Source organism: Pogoniulus pusillus, unplaced genomic scaffold, assembly GCF_015220805.1.
Source record: "Pogoniulus pusillus isolate bPogPus1 unplaced genomic scaffold, bPogPus1.pri scaffold_50_arrow_ctg1, whole genome shotgun sequence".
Lineage (NCBI taxonomy): Eukaryota > Metazoa > Chordata > Aves > Piciformes > Lybiidae > Pogoniulus > Pogoniulus pusillus.
In genome coordinates, this window is record NW_026974708.1 from 879,099 (window position 1) to 900,901 (window position 21,803).

At 56.3% G+C, this 21,803-nt stretch overlaps 1 protein-coding gene, 1 long non-coding RNA gene and 1 other non-coding gene across 8 annotated transcripts; 1 reads left to right on the plus strand and 2 right to left on the minus strand.

The window, feature by feature from the left end:
• Positions 1–60: 60 nt before the first annotated feature.
• LOC135174206 (uncharacterized) lies at positions 61–1,329 on the plus strand. Of its 2 annotated transcripts, none has more exons than XR_010301789.1 (2): positions 61–204; positions 825–1,329. It is a non-coding gene; the product is annotated as an uncharacterized LOC135174206 (long non-coding RNA). The 2 variants fall into 2 exon arrangements; XR_010301788.1 differs by having other exon boundaries at positions 854–1,329.
• On the minus strand, positions 1,053–21,687 carry LOC135174203 (atherin-like). Of its 5 annotated transcripts, none has more exons than XR_010301785.1 (3): positions 21,436–21,687; positions 20,062–20,215; positions 1,053–3,407 (listed from the first exon to the last, which is right to left on the minus strand). XR_010301785.1 is itself a non-coding variant. In XM_064141435.1 (3 exons), the coding sequence occupies exons 1-3, from the start codon at positions 7,290–7,292 to the stop codon at positions 3,077–3,079; spliced, it is 486 nt and encodes a 161-aa protein (XP_063997505.1). In that variant the 5' UTR covers positions 7,293–7,307; the 3' UTR covers positions 1,053–3,076. The 5 variants fall into 5 exon arrangements, 1 of the variants encoding a protein (XP_063997505.1); XR_010301784.1 differs by having other exon boundaries at positions 21,472–21,684; XM_064141435.1 differs by lacking the exons at positions 20,062–20,215; positions 21,436–21,687 and adding an exon at positions 7,038–7,307 and having other exon boundaries at positions 1,053–3,080; positions 3,181–3,407.
• Positions 7,826–8,016, minus strand: LOC135174220 (U2 spliceosomal RNA). The gene has a single exon (XR_010301807.1). It is a non-coding gene; the product is annotated as a U2 spliceosomal RNA (small nuclear RNA).
• Positions 21,688–21,803: the final 116 nt, after the last annotated feature.

Sequence of the window (21,803 nt, forward strand, 5' to 3'; positions counted from 1 at the left end):
CCGGCTGGGGGCGGGACTTCCGCTCCGGCCCGCGCTCCGCTCCCGCCTCTGGCGCACGTGGCTGCGGCAGCGGCAGAGCAGAGATCTGCGCCGCAGGCTCTGAGCTCCCCAGGCCGGCAGGAGCCTGCCGGGGCCGGCGCTCGGCACCGTCCTGTGCGCGGAGCTCTGCCTCGGCCTCCGCTCTGCGCCCCCCGCGTGTGCCAGGTGGGGAGAGGGCAGCGCTGGGGCTGAGGGGGAGCGGCATCCCCGGGGGCCGAGGGTCGTGTGCTGGGTCCGGGAGGGGCGTGTGGGGCTCCGGGGCCAGGTGCGTGGGGTTGGGGTGCGGAGGGTGCGTGTGGGTGCGCTGGGTGGGTGCAGGTTTGTGCGGCAGCAGTGGGTGGGTGTGGGGCAGGCTGTGTGTGGCTGTGGTGTGGGTGAGGGGCGTGAGGGTGGGAGTGGGCAGCGCTGGGGCTGTGAGAGGCTGTGTGCGGGTGTGGGGGGTGTGAGTGTGGGGAGCTGCGTGGGGCCGCGGGCAGGCCGTGGGGAGCTGTGTGGGTGTGTGGCGCTGGGGGCGGTGTGGGAGCTGTGCGGGTGGGGTGCGGGTGGGGCCGGCAGAGGTGTGCAGGGTGGGGGTGTGCGGTGCCGTGGGTGGGCTGCGTGCGGCTGTGTGGGCGCGGGTGGGGCCGGTGAGGGGTGGGCGTGTGGGGGGCTCCTGGTGCCGCTCTGCCGCTCGCTGTCGCTGCTCGGGGCAGCTGCAGGCGCCCTGTGGCCGCTGCTGTGTGAGCGAGCGGAGCCCACGGGTGGGCTGCAGGTGCCCTGCGGCATGAACCCCAATACTCGTGCAGAGCTCTGCAGCAGGTCTGTTTTATCCCAGCGCTGGCTGCAGGCAGGATGACTCCATCCATCCTGCACACCCCGCGCTGGCACAAGGCACAGTTTACGTCACTGGAGCAGGCATATTCATCACAGGAGGTAGGGTTATTACAGTTGTTGCCTTCTGTGGCGTGGCAACCTGGTTCAGGCATGGTGACCAATCCCAGGCCGCTGGGACCATCAGCTCACAGACACCGTGGTGGACGGCAAATGGCGTTTATTGATGGCTGGTGCGGGATTATGTAGCGTGGGTTACAACGTCACCCCCGTCTGCTTACATCATAAGCTAGGCACTATTGGCTATAGGGAGAGGGTCCCTGCCTTTCCGTACAGCGCGATATCTTCCGGCCGCCTGACCCTAGCTGCCTGCATTTCCCCCCTCCCTATGCATAATTGAATTGGCTGAAATATAACAGTCTCAAAGAAGATACAGATCGTAATCTCGAATAAAACCACACTAAATGCACAACCAATCCAGCTAAATGCATAACCAATCCAGCTCAAATATCCTGTTCTTATTCTGTGCTTTACAGCAATCTAAAATGTACATACCACAAACTTGACTAGGAAACATAAGGCACAGTCAGAAGAGGTAACTGGGAATAAGGGGGTGTAACTGGGGCTAGCTAGGGGAAAATTTCAAGTAAGAACATTCTTAAAGCAGTTGCTGGCGTTCTGCCAACATGATGTTAACACTCTCTAGCCGGCTCTTAAAAAAACGACACGAGCCTATTCAGCACACAGGGTCCAAAGGTCAATGCTACCATGATTATTATGCTCAGCCCTATCAAGGTGGCTATCAGGGTGGTCAGCCATGGTGATTGGTTAAACCACGACGAAAACCAATTTTGTTGTTGTGCCTCTCGCTCTTGTTTCCGTTTTTCCAAACCTTCTCGCAGTTGGGCCATATTGTCCCTCACTATCCCAGTGTGGTCTGCATACACACAGCATTCCTCCCCCAGGGCTACACATAGCCCCCCTCGTTGTAAATTCCTTAGATCTAACCCCCTTGGGTTTTGTAGTGCCACTTCTGATAATGATCTAACGGATTTTTCCAACGCAGTTACTGATTGTTCAGTTTCTACCAAGTCCTCGTCTACTGCCATCCCTAATGCTTTAAATTCTTTGCTCTGTTGTACCTGCGAGGTTACTCCTGTGCCTTCTCCCACATGCCCTACAGTCAGTAGAGTAGCTACTGTTAGTGCCGTACGGGGTTCTCGTTTTGACAGATGATGTTCTGGGGTACTCTGCGAGTCGTAGACAAATTCTTCGGAATGGTAAAATATTTTAGGGACTATAGTTGCCTGGACACAATATTCTAAGGATTCATTAATTTTTTCCAATGACAAACAAGGTGTAACTCCCGAAGTAGAACAAAGCCACTTGGCATTTTTGGCCGGTATTAACCACTTTGCAGGAGGTTTATGGGTTTTATATATTGTCTTATTAACACACAGTTGTTCTTTGTGCTTTGGGACTTTGCCTACACACACGCCACTTCCCACCATCTGTGCTAATGTAATCCCTTGCTTTTCTGTGTCCCATATGCACTGGGTTGGATTTGATTCATTTACTTGTATGGGTATGTCACTTACTCCTACAGCCTCATAAAAGGGTGGTTTTATCCCATAACACAACCAACAATGTTCAGTAAGATTTGAGTTTGTTTTATTTAACACCAGGTAACTGGCTTGCATCAGTTTCCAAAGAGGATTTCCATAGGGTTCCATAATTTTGGTGGTGTGTGTCGGTGCAGGTGTGATAACTTCGGTATTACTTGTAGTATTATATAATAAAGGTGTAGATATTTGTGGGTTAATAACCGGGTTAGGTCCAATTGCTTGGGGTGCTTCTGGTATGAGCCTGATAATTTGTATCACCACTCCTAGATCTGTGAAAGCTTTGTGAATAAACACTGACCACATTTTCCCCACAGCCCAACCCGCAGAAGTCGGGTGTAGGATTTCTAAATACAAATGTTTACAAGTACCTTTAGAAGCTACCATTCCATCGCTCGCGAATTTTGGATTGACGCACCCATCTGGTCCCCATCTTACCCGTAAAAAGTCATCCTCTTTTTCTGGTTTCCATCTATCACTTGTTACAATGGTCTCGCATCCCCAGTAGCCACAAAACCAGTATCCTGGATAGTCACAATAACTCTTTCCTGGGTTCGAACTGGGGCACCAATATGTTCCCCATAATGATTTAGAGTTGGGTCCTCCTACCTGGGGGAATAGGTCACCAATTGTTGTCGTAAAGGTCGGGGCACCTGCTGTTGTGTTTTCCTTTATTATTTTACCATCTGCAGGGTTTCGTAGGACCCACCTGAATGGCCGATGGGGATGGTGCTCTGATTCTGCCTGTCCTATGGTGACAAGCCCTAAAATCAAGATCACACAAAAACATCGCAGCCACCCCCTCTGGGGGCTATCTTGCCGTTGCTTGGATTTCATTGTTGCGACACCCTCGGGCACGGGTAGAATGCTTGCTGACTTGTTGTCCTCTTCTGCCACCGGGACATACACATTACGCGGGCGTCCGATAATCCAGTCCTGTGGACAGAAACTCACAGTTTTCATTTGCTTTATTCTGGAGGTCTGATTAATAGACGTAAGTGGACACCACTTAACCCTGCCATCTTTTGACAGCAGCGTACCCTCGCCCTGTCAAAACTAATTTCCACCCTGGTTCCCATTCTCCCAATTCATTTCTAACTATGACTGACAGGCCCTCTTCTAGCATCCGAGTGGCCCAATGTTTTTGGGAACGGCTATTTACCTCCTCCCCTCTGGGGAACTGATTTAATACTAACAGAGCAGTTGCTAGCAAGCACGCTTGATCTCCTGAGGGAATGGCATTGGCAAACCCTTCTGATTTTGCTAATACCTCCAATTTAACTTTCAGGGTTTGATTTGCTCATTCAACTATAGCTTGTCCTGTGCTGTTGTACGGAATGCTGTGTATCAGGGTGATACCCCATTTCGAAGCAAGTGTCTGGACTGATTTAGAGACAAAATTCAGACCACTGTCCGGTTTAATCTGATTAGGGACACCAAGCCATGCCATGGCTGTCAGCCAATGTTGGATGGTCGCTTTGGAGTCGGTCCTGAGATGTTGTGTAGCTACGATCACTCTGCTATATGTGTCTACAGTTACCGCTAGCCATGCTCGAGGTTTCAGTAACTGACAGAACATGAAATCCATCTGCCACACTTCGGAGGCTTTAAGGCCTCTGGGGTTGATGCTGCTGGACCACAGTGGTGCTTTCTGGCAGTGGGGGCATGTGGCTACTATGTGTTTCGCGTCAGTGACCGAGATCCCACATTTCTTTGCTAGCACTTTGGCTCTGATGTGGAGAGACTCATGCAGCTGGCGGGCATCTCTTAGCATCCACAGCCCTTTTGCAGCAGCATCTGCCTTGTCGTTGCCGATTTGGAAGAACCCTTTTTGCTTAAAGGATACTGCTTGATTCTAATTGGTTGTGCCCCTTCTTTAAGATGTATTATAACTGGAGGGGCATTCTTAGCTTTACCTGGTTGGTCTGTGTCCCATACCTTGGGCTATACCTGAGCTTCTATTTCCTGCCTCCCACTCATTTTCTGGACAGATGGTTCTAGAAGGTCCAAACTCAACACCTCAATTCATTGATCCTTCCCCACTTTAAATTCAATGTTCCCTTTATCAAATTTGATTTCTGCTCCCAAGGCTTCCAGAAGATCCCTTCCCAATAGTGACTTTGGTGCTTTGGGCATATACGAAAAAATTTGTATGCCCCAAGAGTTCCCCAATTTATTCTTAAGAGGCTTCAGAAAGTAAGCTTTCTCAGCTTGGCCTGCAGCCCCTGCCACAGCAACCCTGCTCTCATCAAGAGGTGCCAAGGCTTGATTCAACACTGAAAAAGCTGCTCCTGGATCTCCCAAGAATTCCAGCTGCTTTTCCCTTTTCCCTAGCCTCACTATAGCCAGTGGCTCTGCTAGGGTAGGCCGTCCTGGTCCTCCCTATTCTGCTTCCTCCATCTGTGCTTGCAAATGCCGTTTAGACTTCCTCCTCTCTGGGCATTCATTTTACCAGTGCTCCTCTTTTTGCACAGGGCACATTGATCCTTTTCTAACCTTATTCTTGTGACCTTTTGCTTATTCACTCCTTCTTGTAGTGCTGCTACCAAAATATTTTCCTCCTTCTTTCCAGTTTCATCCTCCCCTTCCAAATGAAAGGTCCTGCCCCAGAACTGACCCCCACTGACATCATCAACTCCACAGCTGCCATGTCCCAGCACCCCTTTGGAGAGCAGCCCTCACTGGTACAAACAGGAGCCAACTGCACCTCCACACTCACCCCATTAACCCTATCACTGTCTGCCCCAGCACCATCACAGCAGACAACTCCTTACACCCCTTACTGTCCCAAAACATCCCCACAGCCTTGCAGCCATCCCCGCACCACTGCCGGCACTGCCCCAGCCCCAGAGCTCTCCAGCACAACTCCCACTCTCACCCAGCCTCAACACAGCTGCCTCAGCACCCCCACTGAGCCACCCCAATCGCCCCTCGGGGTAAGCCCTGCACTGATTCTAACACAGCAAAGAGTTAGCAACAACCTCCACCCAGAGCATCCCAACCCCGCACGAATACAACAGAGACACACCCCTGAAATCCAGACAGACACAAAACATTCCCCCAGCACCAACAGCCAGAGCCCCAAACTGCCAACACTGCACAAAGCCACCAAGCAGCACCCAACAAGTGCCACACCCAAACATGCCTCAGCACACCTCAGTGCCCCCAAGCCTCTGGAACAGGATCCACCACCACAGATATGCAAGAGACAAAACTCACAAACACTGCCCCCAAATTAACCACAAACAACACCAAAGCCACAAAGGAACCCCGAAGGCTCAGCAACCACTCACACCCTGCAGCTGCTGCTGACACCAACCCAACCACCCCACAGGGCAGCCATGGATTAGATGCAGCTGCCAACCCCCTAGGAACAGCATCAAATAGAGCACAGCAGCTCCTGCCTGGCCTTTCTCCACGGTCTCTGACTCAAAAGGCTGTCCTTGGAAATTGGACCACAGGAACTACCTTAAACCACTCCTCGTTAAGCTCCCCTACCCCCTAGGCACCACAGCACTCACAGGTCTGCTTCTGTTCTCTGTGCATGTCTGCAGTGGGTTATTTACCCCACACAAGCACCATGGGCTTGAGGGCAGAGCCTCTGCTGTACCCATCACACAGATGGGCACTATGCCAACAGCAGCTCCTACTAACCCCAGCCCTAATGATAGAGAACAATTAAGGTTATGGCTGCAGGAGCCAGTGGAGGATCTCCCTGCTCACTGCAGGGCTTGGGCTGGATGAGCACTGGAGGTCTCTTCCAAACCCAAACCCTTCTCTCTTCTATGGTATTAGGCTCTGTAAGACTTCGACTCCGCTCAAAATGCTTCAAAAGCGTAGAAAAGACTTGCAGAGTCAGCATCGATGAAGGAGTGGGCACAGCAGACCCCCACGCGAGGGCTCTGATGCCACCAGCCCCAGCACAGCCAAACCGCCCCACAGCTGCCACCGGCCCCAGGCGCTCCCAAGTTCGGGCTCGCCACAGCCACACCACCCACGCCTGACACCCCCACCAAAGCCACGGACAGGGCTGGGCTCTCCCCCTGTGCCTGGCAGTAAAGCGGCACCAGGAGCCCCCCACACGCCCACCCCTCACCGGCCCCACCCGCGCCCACACAGCCGCACACAGCCCTCCCACGGCACCGCACACCCCCACCCTGCACACCTCTGCCGGCCCCACCCGCACCCCACCCGCACAGCTCCCACACCGCCCCCAGCGCCACACACCCACACAGCTCCCCACGGCCTGCCCGCGGCCCCACGCAGCTCCCCACACTCACACCCCCCACACCCGCACACAGCCTCTCACAGCCCCAGCGCTGCCCACTCCCACCCTCACGCCCCTCACCCACACCACAGCCACACACAGCCTGCCCCACACCCACCCACTGCTGCCGCACAAACCTGCACCCACCCAGCGCACCCACACGAACGCCACGCACCCTCCGCACCCCAACCCCACGCACCTGGCCCCGGAGCCCCACACGCCCCTCCCGGACCCAGCACACGACCCTCGGCCCCCGGGGGCTCCGCTCCCCCTCAGCCCCAGCGCTGCCCTCTCCCCACCTGGCACACGCGGGGGGCGCAGAGCGGAGGCCGAGGCAGAGCTCCGCGCACAGGACGGTGCCGAGCGCCGGCCCCGGCAGGCTCCTGCCGGCCTGGGGAGCTCAGAGCCTGCGGCGCAGATCTCTGCTCTGCCGCTGCCGCAGCCACGTGCGCCAGGGGCGGGAGCGGAGCGCGGGCCGGAGCGGAAGTCCCGCCCCCAGCCGGGCAGCCGCAGCCAATCAGCGCCGCAGGAGGAGCAGGGCCCCGCCCCGCCATGGCTCCTGCCCGCGGGCAGCAGCAGTGGCCGCGCACACTGCGCCCAGCTCTGCCCTCACCTCTGCGCCGCAGCTGCGCAGCCAGAGGCCGTTTCTGCCCTGCTCCGCTGCTCCGCTCCCCTCGTTCTGCCCTCGCTCAGGTTCCTCTCACCTCTGCTGCTGCTCTGCGCTGCGGGGAGCAGAGGCTGAGCTGCTGTGCGCAGCCTCCCTGCGCCCTGCGCCGCCTCTGGCTCGGTGCTTCTCTGCTCTCTGCCTGCCCAAAGCATCGCTGCTCGGAGCGCGCCCTGGGGAGAGGCAACCTGCGAGAGACAGCCTGTGCCGAGCAGGCTCCGCGGGGCTCGGGGCGCTGGCGGAGCTGTCTGAGCCCTGCTGTGCTCTGCGTCCCAGCAGCGACAGTTCCTCTGTGCCTGTGGAGAGCAGCAGAGAGGCCAAGCCCCGAGCGCAGCCCCTGCGCAGGCAGATCCTGCCCCTCACGGGCGGGCCGAGGCGCCTCAGCTGCTTCACGTCTGTCGTTAACCACCAAAGGTCCCCGTGCGGGGGTGCACCGTGCCTGGAGGCACTGCAATACCAGGACGATGCGCGGAGCGGAGGGAGCAAGCTCCGGATCCAACTCCCACGGCCAAAAATCCGTTTAATATAAAGTCCTCTCATCGAGGACGTATCAGATATTAAACTGATAAGAACAGATACTACACTTGATCTTAGCCAAAAGGCCGAGAAGCGATAACCCCAAACCTCCCCACACACCCACCCGTGCTCCGCGGGGCTCCCCTAGCTCACGGACACCTCCCTGCCCACACCAGCTGCCTCCCCGCTCCGCTCCCCGCCCCTCCCGCCCGGTCTCGGTTCTCCGCGCGGACACCCAGCGCCGCTCAAGCCCCCCCGAAGGCTCCCTGAGCCTGTGTCCCGGCAAGCCTCGCGCTCTTCATTACCATGCCCCCGCCCACTCTCTGCATTCGCCCCGCCCCTGTCCTGCCTTCCGGCCAGGGCCATCGTCCGCCTCGCCCCGGGCCTCGCAAGCCCCGCCCCTCTCTCAGCCCACCCTTCCTCATTGGCAGGGCTCGGCGCGGCCTCCTGGCGTCCCATTCGCTGCCTTCTCCCCTCATTAGCATCACTCCGCCCCCTGGTACCCATCGCGCTCCCCTCTGGGTCACGTGGGTTGCGCTGGTCACGCCCACCCTGCGGCTCCCATCGCTGCCTCATTAGCATAATCCCCACCCACCTCCCCGCCACGCCCCCTCCCCTGCTCCGCCCCCTGCTCCCCGCCGCTGCTGCCGCCACTGACGACAGGGAAACGGCTCCGGCTGCGCCCTGCTCGGAGCCCTCTGCCTCTGCCTGCCTCGGGGAGGAGAGAATCTGAGCGCACAAAACCAGGCAAGGGGCACGGACAGGGAGGGAGACTTAGGCTCCAGCTGATCTGCGCAAGGAGCCCCACACCGGCAGAGAGTTCTGGGGCAGGGGTGGGCGGGCACAGAGGGCATCGCTCCGCCGACCCTGCACGGCTCTTAAACACCTCCAGGGTCGCTGACTCCACCACCCCCCGGGCAGCGCACTCCAGTGCCTGACCGCTCTCGCTGCGAAAAAATGTCCCCTCATGTCCAGTCCAAACCTACCCAGCGGCAGCCTGAGGCCCTTCCCCCTGGTTCTGTCGCTGCCTGTGAGCAGAGACCAGCAGCAGCCTCCCCGCAGCCTCCTTTCAGGTAGCTGTGGGCAGTGATGAGCTCTGCCCTCAGCCTCCTGTTTCACACTAACCCTCCCCAGCTCCTCCAGTCGCTCTTCATCGCAGTGATTGCCCAGGCCCTTCCCAGCTTCCTTGCCCTCCTCTGCACCCCCTCCAGCACCTCCACATCTCTCTTGGACTGAGCTGCCCCAAACTGAACACAGCACTCGAGCTGTGGCCTCACCAGAGCCGAGTCCAAGGCGACAATCCCCTCCCTGCACCTGCTGGACACAGCATTTCTGGCCCCAGCCAGGCTGCTTTTGGCGTTCCTTGCCCCCTGGGCACTGCTGCCTCCTGCTCAGTTGTTTGCCTATTACATGCCCAGGTCCCTTTCTGCAGGCAGCTTTCAGCTTCCCCAAGCCTGTAGTGTTGCTTGGGGTCGTTGCGGCCCGAGTGCAGGACCTGGCATTTGACCTTGTTCAGGCTCATCCCATTGACACTGGCCACGAATCCAACCTACCCAAGTCCCTCTGCAGAGCCTCCTCAGCCTCCTGCAGATCAACTCTGCCACCTCCCTTGGTGCCATCTGCAGACTCGCTGCTGGCACACTCTGTGTCTGCTCCCAGGGCATCAATGAAGATGTCAAACAGAAGTGGTCCCAATGCTGACCCTGGGGCACACCACTTGTGCCCGGCTGCAGCTGGATTTAGCTCCACTGACCACCACCCTTGGGGCCCTTTTGCCCAGCAGAGCTTTACCCAGGAGAGCTGTGCCTGTCCAAGACATCAGCAGCAGTTTGGTCCCAAGAGCTTGTCCTGGAGTCCTGTATACCCCAAAATGCCTCTCCCTCCCTGGTTTGGAGAGGAAAAAGGCGCAAAAAACCTGTTTCCCCCCTGTCCTGCAGGCGTGGAGGTGCAGAAAAGCAGAGAATGTCCCCAGGGACAATGTAGGGGAAGGGAATCCTCCGAAATCAGGTAGAAGAGACATTGGCACTCAGAGAATTCTGCTGTGTCTGTCCCTGTGCAGCGAAAAGCTACGAAGTCGCGCAGGAAGCCCAGGTCCCAACCTGTGGAGAGGATCTCGCGGAGAAGGGTTAAAGAAAGGACACTGCACAGTCCAGTGTGGATCAAAAGCGAGTGACAACTGCATGCGGTAGACGTGCGCTTGTATGTGCTACAGACAATATATGCATGCATGTAAGGAGCCAAATGGCTGAATCCAGAAAGACCTCACTTGCATGGTGTTGCAGAGAGCAGGAATTAATATGTGGCCGAGTCGGGAATTTATCAAAAATAGTTATTTTTTATTTTCCCAAAAACCCGCCCCCACAACCATATATACAAAGATTAATTTAGTTTAATAAGCAGATTCAGTCGCATGAGAATTAAACTACAGGGATACTATCAATAATTTGACTATTTTGGAAGTCATAAGTTGGAAAAGGCCTCAGCTATTAATTAATAGCGGTTTCTTGCTAAATTAAGCTAAGCCAAATAACTCACTCAGGCTTCTTCCTGCGGTCTGTTTCTCTCTCTCGATCCCTTTCAACGGCTGCAGGTGGATCGTTAAGAGGTCGTTAAGGGTCGTTAGGCACACAAAGGTGTCAATAGGAAAGCAATCCCTTTGAAGGTCTCTGCAGTCAAGGCGGGGAGAGTGTGTGAGTTCAGGCAGACACATACGTCCAGGCACAGGCAAAACTCCAAAGCGGGAACCCCAAAGGCAGGAAGACCCCCAATATTTATAACCTTCGCTAGACAAAGGGCAGAGTTACCACATCTTAGGCACAAAAGTGCACGGCCAATTCCAGCCTGGATCCAGTGCGGGAACTCACGGGGCAGTCCTCCGCCCCTTCACGGCTGCAGGGCAGGCAAGGAGGGAGGGAAACCAGGCGGCTTTTCCCCTTTCCCCCCGAAGTCCGGGCAGGAGAGGAATTTAGGGGTACAAGACTCCAGGACACATAGTGCACCTACTTGCTGCTACAGCTGCAAGCTGCAAACCTACCTTCTTACCTCAGGCAGAGTCAGACGGATTCTGCTCTGCTTCAGTTGTTTGCTGACTCGTCAAGGACAGTGCCTCCCGGCCGAGCTATATCAAATGCTGCCTTTGTTTTCAATGAAGCCTTTGTTTCAGTGTGGCCTAGCACAGCCTTACTTTAGTTCTATATATGCATCCTGCTTGCCCAGCATTAAGTCCTGTCTGTTCTCCTTTAGCCATTCTGCAACACCAGCCAGACTCCCCTGTAGCTAGCGGGGAAGAGAGCTCTGGTGAGGAGGATGCCATGGGGCATAAAAGCCTCCTGCCTGTCACAACGACACAGATCTTGGACATTAAAGGCAGATGTGTTTAAGGAAGTAGCCAGATTATGCAGGAGAAAAATTAGAGAGGCTAAGGCCCAGCTAGAACTTAGGCTGGCCACTTCCGTGAAAGATAATAAAAAGCACTTTTATAAATGTACCAATGCTAAAAAGAAGGGCAAGAAGAGCCTCCACTGCTTACTGGACCAGGAGTGGAACACTATAACTGACGACGAGGAAAAGGCTGAGGTCCTGAATGCCTTCTTCGCCTCAGTTTTCAACAGCAAGGAGGGAGGAGTTCAGGGCAAGTGGCCTCTTGAACTGGGGGATGGGGTCATGGAGCAGTGTGTTGCCCTGGAAATTCATGAGGAATTAGTTCAGGACCTGCTGAGCCACCTGGACACCCACAAGTCCATGGGACCAGATGGGATCCATCCCAGGGTGCTGAGAGAGCTGGCAGCTGAGCTGGCCAAGCTGCTCTCCATCATTTTCCAGCAGTCCTGGCTCACCAGAGAGGTCCCAGGAGACTGGAAACTGCCAACATGATCCCCATCCGCAAGAAGGGTCGGATGGAGGAACCTGGGAACTACAGACCTGTCAGCCTGACCTCAGTGCCAGGGAAACTGATGGAGCAGGTTCTCTTGGGGGCGATAACTGCGCACCTGAGGGATGGCAAAGGGCTCGGGTCCAGCCAACATGGATTTAGGAAGGGCAGATCCTGCCTCTCCAACCTGATCTCCTTCTATGATCAGGTGACCCGCTTGGTGCCTGTGGGGAGGCCTGTGGATGTGGTCTGTCTGGACTTCAGCAAGGCCTTTGACACTGACCCCACAGCAAACTGCTGGCTAAGCTGTCAGCCCATGGCTTGGATGGCAGCACTCTGTGCTGGGTTAGGAACTGGCTGGAGGGCCGGACCCAGAGAGTAGTGGTGAATGGTGCCACATCCATCTGACAGCTGTCACTAGTGGTGTCCCTCAGGGATCAGTGCTGGGCCCCATCCTCTTTAACATCTTCATAGATGATCTGGATGAGGGCATGGAGTCAGTCATCAGCAAGTTTGCAGAAGACACTAAGCTGGGGGCAGATGTGTCTGGGTTGGAGGGCAGTAGGTCTCTGCAGTGGGACCTTGACCGCCTGGACAGATGGGCAGAGTCCAAGGGGATGGGGTTCAATAGCTCCAAGTGCAGGTTGCTGCACTTTGGCCACAACAACCCCATGCAGAGATACAGGCTGGGGTCGGAGTGGCTGGAGAGCAGCCAAACAGAGAGGGATCTGGGGGTGCTGATTGATACCTGCCTGAACATGAGCCAGCAGTGTGCCCAGGTGGCCAAGAGAGCCAGTGGCATCCTGGCCTGCATCAGGAATGGTGTGGTCAGCAGGAGCAGGGAGGTCATTCTGCCCCTGTACTCTGCACTGGTTAGACCACACCTTGAGTGCTGTGTTCAGTTCTGGGCCCCCCAGTTTAGGAGGGACATTGAGATGCTTGAGCATGTCCAGAGAAGGGCAACAAGGCTGGTGAGAGGCCCTGAGCACAGCCCTATGAGGAGAGGCTGAGGGAGCTGGGATTGTTTTGCCTGGAGAAGAGGAGGCTCAGGGGAGACCTTATTGCTGTCTACAACTACCTGAGGGGAGGTTGTAGCCAGGAGGAGGTTACTCTCTTCTGTCAGGTGGCCAGCACCAGAACGAGAGGACACAGCCTCAGGCTGCACCAGGGGAAATTTAGGCTGGAGGTGAGGAGAAAGTTCTTCACTGAGAGAGTCATTGGCTACTGGAATGGGCTGCCTGGGGAGGTGGTGGAGTCGCCATCCCTGGAGCTGTTCAAGGCAGGATTGGACGTGGCACTTGGTGCCAGGGTCTAGCCTTAAGCTCTGTGGTAAAGGGTTGGACTTGATGATCTGTGAGGTCTCTTCCAACCTTGGTGATATTGTGATACTGTGAAAATGTGGCACTGCCACCACCACTGTTAAAAAGCAATACACAGACATGCAGCTCAGTGACTTGCAGATCAAATACACGAGAGAGCCAGGTGACTTGCTGGCAGAAAATGTCTACAGGGCCTCTCGAGCTGGTGGGGACAAAGTCCTCTTAGACTCCGAAGAAGCAGCTGGAGACTGGGGGGATGATGTGTTCCTGACATGTGAGCCCAAGGGGACGCACAGCCTCACTGCCCAGATAGCTCACTGGGGAAGCAGCTTTCAGCCAGCTTACAGGGGGGAGCCAATGGAACTAAGAGTTACCAGATCCTCTGACCTGATCACAGCTCTCCGCAGACTCGCCTGTGTGCAGGCAATATAGGATAAGGGAAAATACAACTGCCCCTTAAATGCTCCCTTAGATCCAGAGCAGTTACACCCTATTGTGCAGGGATTGCCAGCGAGCCTGCAAGTCTGAGCAGTGAAAAATACAGAGAAAAATACAGAGATAATTCAAAGGGTGATCGCAGAAAATGCAGAGGAAGAGGCACAAGAACCTGTGATGACTTGGGCTGAACTTCTGACAGACTTAAATGCTCATGGGCTCCAGTTTGGGTTTGGTTCTCCCGAAGACAGAAAGTCTGGGGAGAGACGATCTGGTGCTTCTCCCACAGGAAAAACCAGGACCATGCTCTGACAGGTCCGGTCAGTAAAGGACTACTCCAGGGGGACAGATCTTGCAAACTTCTCCCCAGGAGACGTATAGGAAGGGACCAACACAAACAGGGCAATTTGAGATCCAGACAGCTGAACTCTCCGACAGATGCTACAGGCAAGCCCTATCCCTAGGGCTATCCAAAATCATCCTGAAAGAGCTTAGCAGATTGGCAGCTGAAAGATTTAGTACGATGCATTCAAAATCTGGCTGATAAGCCCAGAGACAGCCACGACAAGCCCAGGGCCAGTGCCTTGCCCAGTGGTGGCTCTCGTAGCAAACGCCGGAGCACAGAAGCAGCAGCCCCCCTGTGTGATTGTTTCCCTGGCGTCCCTGGGCAGGGAGGTTAACTCTTCCTTACCTTCCTGACAGGAGACAAAAAACTAAACGAGGCGGTGGCTGCGTCAGGCCTCTGTCACCGCTTTGTTAATGTCTGCCAATGATGAGCCTTTTATCTTAACCCTGACTGGACCCAACAGAACTGCTGTGAAACTGCTAATTGACACAGGTGCTCAAATTAGTGTCCTAAATTCAGCCCTGGCAAAGAGCCTGGGGATACAGCCACCCCATAACAGGACAAAAATACAAGGTGTTACAGGGCCACCTGGTATCTGCTATCGAGCTAAAACAAGGGTATGGCTCCCAGGGGGCAAACGCAGCACCTTGGTGGAAGGTGCCTTAAGCCCCTACCCAGGGAATGTATTGGGGTTTGCTGTGCTGGCTGGCAAAAGATGGCATCTTCCAAAGGGGTCTCTTTGGAGCTTCAGCTCCTATGGGGTGGAGTCAAGGAGGGTGAGAACAGCCAATGTAAACACCCTGCAGTTGGCTCCAGCGTTACCCCAAGCTGGCATCACCTATGTATCCCAATACCCCTTACCTGCAACAGCCAGGCAAGGCCTCTCGGAGGTGATCGCCGCCTCGGAGAGGAGACAGATAATCTGTGGGACTCACTCCCCATACAATTCCCCGGTCTGGCCAGTTAAAAAAATGGATGGATGCTGGAGGCTTACTATAGATTGCAGGAAGCTGAATGCTAACACCCCTCCCCTCGCAGCAGCAGTGCCTAGCCTGTGTGACAGTTTGGGTGGTCGTCCCTCCCCCCCCCACTTTAGAAATTACCCAGACTAGACTCAGTCGTTGGTTTGGCATCTTGCCAATGCCTGAGTGCATCCAGAGTGACAATGGATCACACTTCACTGCAACCCCAGTGCAAGACTGGGCAGCAGTGAAGGGGTGAAATGGGTGTTTCATACCCCGTATTACCCCCAGGCAAATGGCATTGTCGAGAGGGCAAATGGCCTGACCAAAAGACATGCAAATGTGTCTAAAGGTGGCTGGGACTCATATTTGGCCCAAGCAGTCTTCACAGTCAGTAATCGTTGGGGAAGCTATGGAAGCCCCAAGATTAAAGCCTTCTGCCCAGCTGAGCTGATAGTGGATAGTGACCTTGTGCCAGGAGGGATTAAGGATAAACCCTTGTCCCAGATGCAAGTGGGCCAACCTGGGCTCGTCAGGCTACCCTCTGCAGGGGTAGTGCCAATGACACTGGATAAACCCAGAGGCTTATATGCCTGGGAAGCTCTAGATGCCAATGGAAAAAGCCACATTAGTGCACGGTGAGTCGTCCCCAGTTATTGTCAAGCCTGGCCTTTATGGGCCAAGGCAGGTTTTGTCTCCCTACAGGTTAAGGTCACAGCCAAGGACCAGTTCCTGACCAGCACCTGGGAAAGGGAGAACCAGCTACACAAGAGATGGAGGCGTATCACCGGGGTGGCCAGTGGATGATGGCATCAGGACTCGCAGAGTGTGACCTCCAGCCATGGACTCAGAGCATCTGAGGCTCTGCCATGAACTCTATTGCTCCACCAGGAACAGAGCAATTAATTACTCAAATTACTGTGTAGCTTCATTTAATATTTGGGCTACTGTTAAGCCTTGTTAAGCATTGCTGGAGCTCCTACTAAGTGCCGTTAAATATTGTTAATATTGGAACGGCTAAGCTGTATATGTACATAGGTCACACAGCTTACTGGATTGCAAGGGGGTCACCTACCACTCTGAATTTCTAGACAAAGATGCTCATTACCACTGGGTTGGGAATGTCCTGGAGTCCTGTAAACCCCAAAATTCTTCTCCCTCCATGGTTTGAGTGGGAGAGGAAAGGCACAGAAAACCTGTATCCCCCCCCTGCCCTGCAGGTGTGAAAGGGGGGAGCAAAAGGCCCTTCCAGCACGAGAGGTGCCCCTGCAGTGCCTGCGCTGGAACTGAGATGGGGATTGGCTGTGGTCTTTGCACCTAGGAAGTGGTAACTCTGCTCTTTGTCTAGGAAGGGTATAAATATTGGGGTATTTGCCACCTTGGGGTCCCTGCCTCAGAGTTCTCCCCCACCTGGATAGTTCCTGCAGAAAGAGTCCCCTGGTGCTCTGAGTACAAGCTCCTGAGGGACAGGACCGTCCCTGCTTTGGACAGCTTCCACCATAAGCACCTCCTCTATGCAGCTTCATAGGCCTGAACGAGCCTCGGATGTCTTTTGACACAGAGCGAGGGGACAAGCATCTGGAATGCCCTTTCTCTCAGCCAGCCTGGCTCACCTGTGAGTAACTCTGGCTCAGCCTGATGGACAGTGGGAATGCTGTGTTTAGTAGCTTAGCCTTTTCCAACTCCTGACTTCTGAAATAGTCAAATTTACCTATGTTATCCTTGTAAGACCTTCTCAGTCAAACTCAATCTGCTAATTAAAACTAAATTAATTTCTGTGTATGGTTTTGGGGCAGGTTTCAGGGAAATAAAATAACTCTATTTTTATCTATATTCCTGACTCGGCCATGTTAATTCCCTGCCTCCACAACAGAGCTCTGTGGGGAGCAGTGCCAAAGGCTTTTCCACACTCTGGGTGGGCAATACCCACAGCCTTTCCCTCACCCCACAGTCATCTTGTGCTTGGCCAGGTTGGTCAGGCAGGACCTGCCCTCCACAAACCCCTGCTGCCTGGGCCTGCTCCCCTGGTTGTTCCCTTTATGGTGTGCAATGGTGCTTGAGGTGCCCTGCTCCATGGCTTCCCTGGCACCCAGGGCACACTCACAGGCTCACAGTCTCCTCCTTTCCTCCAGGCAGTCTCACATTTGCTACCCTCCAGACCATTGGCACCTCCCCACGAGCCAGGACTGCAGGTGAATGAGGGAGAGCAGCTTGGCCAGCACAGCTGCCAGCTCCTGCAGCACCCTTGGCTGCAGCCCGTCAGGCCCCAGGGACTTGTGTGGGTCTAAGTGGCTTAGCAGATCCCTGACCACTGCCTCACTGTGGTGACCTCGCTCTGATTCCCCTCCTTGGCCCCTGGTTCCTGAAGCTGCTGTCCAGGGAACTGCTAGACCCAGAGCTAAAGGCTGAGGCACAGTAGGCACTGAGCAGCTCAGCCTCCTCCTCCTCCTCCTCAGTCACTGCTGCCCTCTGCACCCAACGCAGGATGGAGACTTCCCAAGTCCTGCTTTGGTTGGAGATGAATTCATAGACACATTTCTTACTGCCCTCAATGGCTGTAGCTGGGCTGAGCTCCTGCTGGGCTGAGCTCCTGCTGGGCCTTGGCTCTCCTCATCTTCTCCCTGCACAGCTTCACTCTAGGTTGATAGCCCTCACCAGAGAGGCCTGTCCCCTCTGCCACAGGGCAGAGACTCACCTTCTGCTCCTCAGCTCCATCCACAGGTCCCCTTCCAGCCAGGCCGAAGCCTGCCCTGCTCGCTTGCTTCTTGGCACCCAGGGACAGCTGCTCCTGAGCCTCTCAAACTTCCCTCTGTGAGTGTCCAGTGCAGAGCCCCAAAATGCTGAAGGCAGTGGAAGAGCTTCTGCTGAGGAGAGCCTGAGGGAGATGAGGCTGGGACCTCCAAGAGGAGGAGCCTGAAGGTGACCTCATGAATGCTGATGGAGATGTAGAGCTGAGTGCCTGGGGCTGGAGCCAGGCTCTACTGGGCCATGCCCAGGGACAGAAGGGTAGTGTGGAGGCTGAGCCATAGAAGTTCCATGGAAGCATGAGGAGGATTTTTTTCCCTGTGAGGGTGACAGAGCCTGGCACAGGCTGCCCAGGGGTGTGTGGATCTCCCTCTGGAGATATTCAAGCCCCACCTGGCTGTGTTCCTGTGCGACCTGCTCTGGCAAGGCTTGGACTGGATGAGCTTTTTAGGTCCTTCCAGCTCATAACAGCCTGGGATTCTGTGAACCCATGGCCCTCAGCACCACATCTCCATGGCTTTGGGACCCCTCCAGGCCTGGAGCCTTCCTGAGGTTGTTGTGACCCAAGGGCAGGTCCCAGTGCGTGGCCACGGTGCCCCTCATCCTGTTGAGTAGCAAACACCAGAGAAAGCTTCATGGGGAGCCCTCCTTGCACCTCAGCATGGCCTCTATCTGTCTCACCTGGTTCTGTGGGACCTCCTGGATTCTCAGATGGGTCACTCTAGGGCCTGTGCCAGTCTGGAGCCTCCATGCCCAGCTCTGTGCCACCAACAGCAGCATCTGCACCAGGAGGCTGAGGTGAGAAGGTCTCCAGCTGCCTGCTGCTGCAGGAGGTTCTTCAGCCACTCCTACTCGGTGAAGCTAATGCAGATAGAGGTTCTCAGCCCCAGAGGTCAACCAACCAACCCCATGGGGACATACCCAGCCCCATGGGGAGATCAGAGTCAGGCTCCAGGCACCCATGGACTTGGTGACAACACCTGAAGGTGTCTCCAGGCCTGCAGATGGACCTCAGCAGCCTACTTATGAGTCTGGTTCTGGAAAAAAATTCTGAAGAAGGCAGGGCTGGAGCTCCAGAGGCTGTCCATGGGCTTCACATCCTCCTGGGGAACATGAGGTCAAGCAGAAGACAGCTCAGGACTGTGTCTCCCAGCCTGGTCACAGCCCCCTGATGCCTCTCCATGGGGCAGAGGAGAAGCCTCAGCAGCTCTGGGGAGGAAAAGACAGAGTGGAGGGGAGAGGAACCTACCAGGCCTTGCTGTGTGGGGCTGTGGTGGAGGGTTGCACAGGCCCCAGATGGCCGTGTTTACAAGCCTATTCATGCCTGGACATGTTGTCCCCCCGAAAGGTGTTACCCTGCCCAAACTTGGGGAAAACAAATTAAGGGGGGACAAAGGAGCACAATAAGCCTGGTGCCTTTGAGTCTGGCCTGCCTGCTTGCAAGGCTGAAGTAAGCACCTTATGTAAGCTCACCCGCCTAGGGTGGGGATCCACCAGACCCCTCTCCATATTTGGGGGTACCAGACCTGTGGATTTCACCTTATTTGGTATGTTTTGGCCTGCTGCCAGACTCTTATTGGACAGAATTGTGGCCAAGGACCATCAATCTCAGGCACAAACCTCATAAAAGGGACAATCAGTGTTCCTGCCACCTCTCCTCTCCTCCACCCGCCGCTCCTAGCCGCTTTGCTGCTTTTGGAGCCACCGCCGCTGCGTGATTCCAGCCCACGGTGCCTTGCACCAGCCCAGGGAAAATTCAGCCAAGGCACTCCGGGCCAGCCGCCGCCCCAGCCTGTAGTTCCCAGCTTCACCGTGCCCGTGGAGCCTTCAGACAGCGCGCCCCAGGAATACCTGAACTATTCAGACCCACGAGGGTCAGCAACGTGGCTTTGCTGCACATATCTGGGCTCACCGAACTGTGACTCCAGCCAGTGAGGAACTGAGCAATCCCAACTCGGGCAGCACAGACTCTCAGTAATTTTACCACTGGCACTTCCATGCCGCAGACTCTTTATCTAAATCCTTCCAAACCTCTACTAAATTTCTGATTTTGCTGTGAATGGACATTCTGTAATATAGTTTCACAACTGCATACAAAGAACCTGTGTGGGGTAACTGCACACAGTCTGGGGAAAAGGGGGGAGGGAATTCCTTGTGTATAGAATATTAAATTATTTAAACCCTTCTAAATTCAGCCTCCTATTTCCTCCCCCCAAACCCAAACGAAACCCCTTCACAACAGGGGGACACACCTGGGGGACACCTGGGGGTCTGCTGGCATTGCACAGGTGCAGGAAGCTCAACTCAGCCTGGCTGTGCTTGTGGCAGGGTTGACTGCAGGTCACTCACAGGCGGTGCCACCTCTGTCCCACCACCAGCGCTGGGAAGTCCTCTGTGGGGAGGGGACCTTGATGTCATCTCTGCTCCTCACCTCCCAGCCAGCTCCATCCCACCACCATTCTCACCTTCCTTGACCATCCAGGCCCTGCAGCAGCTCTGGTCCAGCTTGGCTTCTGCTGCTGTCCCCAAGGCCATGCTAGCAGCAGGCTGAGGTAGGCTTGGCCCAGGGCCCTGAGGAAGCTCCAACCTCCAGCTGGACAAAGGCACAGCCACAGCTCCCTGCATGTAGACAACAAGGAGCAGGGGGTTGGAGCCACCCCAAGCCCAGCCCAGGGTCCTGCCCTCCTTGGTGCCCACCCACCCAAGCCCACACAGCCCACGGGGGAGGCCCTCTCCAGCTGCAGCTCCACCCTCAGCTGCCTGCTCTGCTCCTTGGGGCAGGTGAGCCAGGGCCCAGGGCGGTCTGCATGGAGCAGGCTCTCCACAGGAGACCTGGGGTCCTGCAGGCCAGAGAATGGGTTGGGCTGAAGAAGGTCTCTGAGGTTACTGAGTCCAACCACCCACCCAACACCATCATGGCACCAAACCATGTCCTGAGGGGAGACAAATTGCTGCTCAGATGAGACAACAGCCACAGAATCATGGAGGTTGGAGAAGACCTCTAAGAGCATCAGGAAGACCTCTAAGGGCATCCAGTCCAACCATCAACCCAACCCCACCATGGCCATCAAACCACATCCCCAAGTGGCCACAGGTCTCTCCCAGACCCCCAGGGATGGGCACTCCCTGGGCAGCCTGCTCCAGTGCCTGCTGCTGTCACCTCCCAGCCCTCCTCCCATCTTGCTCCAGGGGCAGGGCAGATGCAGAGGGACTCCTGAACGCAGAGCCAGCAGGAGCAGGGCAGGGACTGTCCCCCTGGGCTGGGCACTGGGGAGGCCACAGCTGGAAGCTTGGGGTCAGGCTTGGGCTCCTCACTGCCAGGACACTGAGAGGCTGCAGCAGGGCCAGAGAAGGGCAACCAAGGTGGGCGAGGGTCTGAGAACTTGTGAGGAGCAGCTGAGGGAGCCTGGGGGACAAAGGAGGCTGAGGGGAGACCTTCAGCTCTCTACAGCTCCCCAGAGGAGCATGCAGCCTTCTGGGCTCTAAGTCTTCTCCTAAGTGATGGGACAAGAGGAGATGGCCTCATGTTGGCCCAAGGGAGGTTGAGCTTGGCCGTGAGGAACAATTTCTGCCCCCTGAGGCTTGCCCAGGTCTGGCTCAGGCTGCCCACGGCAGGGGTGGAGGCCCCAGGCCCGGAGGGTTTCCAAGCCCTGGAGGTGTGGTGCTGAGGGCCACGGCCTGGAGGTGCCCTGGGGCCATGCTTGGGCTCCATCACCTCCAAGGTTTTCTCCCATCCCCCCGGTGCCTACCAAGCGGAGCTGGGGCACTGCCCCCACACCACCTGCAGCCCCTCAGAGGGCTCCAGAAGCCTCTCCCCGCCAAGGAAACCCCTCCGAGACCTGCCAGGAGCAGGATCCCACCAGGCTGGTCCTCACCGCAGCCATCTGGGGCCTGCTGCCCAGCGCCAGGCCTGAGCTGCCTCCTGCCAGCGCCGGGGGGAAGCAGAGGCCCAGGGCCGGGCTGCAGCTGCTGCCGGCCGGGCAGAGCCGGAGGCTGCAGTCGCTGCCGGGCGCAGCTCACCCCCGGCGGCTGCGGTGCCCTGGGGGCACTGGGGCGGCCCCCCCGAGCGCCGCTGGGCCGCAGCCTCCCCGCACAGCCCTGCCCTGCCCCGGGCCGAGCCCCAGGCCCCGCCGCGGCGCCTGCTGGGACCCGCAGAGCTGCGGCGCCGCCGCCTCCCTGCCCAACCCCAGCGCTCCGCGGCGCTGGT

What these genes read in the sequence shown, in the direction of transcription:
- LOC135174203 (XM_064141435.1), bottom strand. Translation starts at nt 7,292, where the DNA reads ATGGCGGGGCGGGGCCCTGCTCCTCCTGCGGCGCTGATTGGCTGCGGC. An exon ending in GCGCCCCCCGCGTGTGCCAG is followed by an intron (nt 3,408 to 7,037) that starts GTGGGGAGAGGG and finishes TTCTGTCCACAG; the next exon opens with GACTGGATTATCGGACGCCC.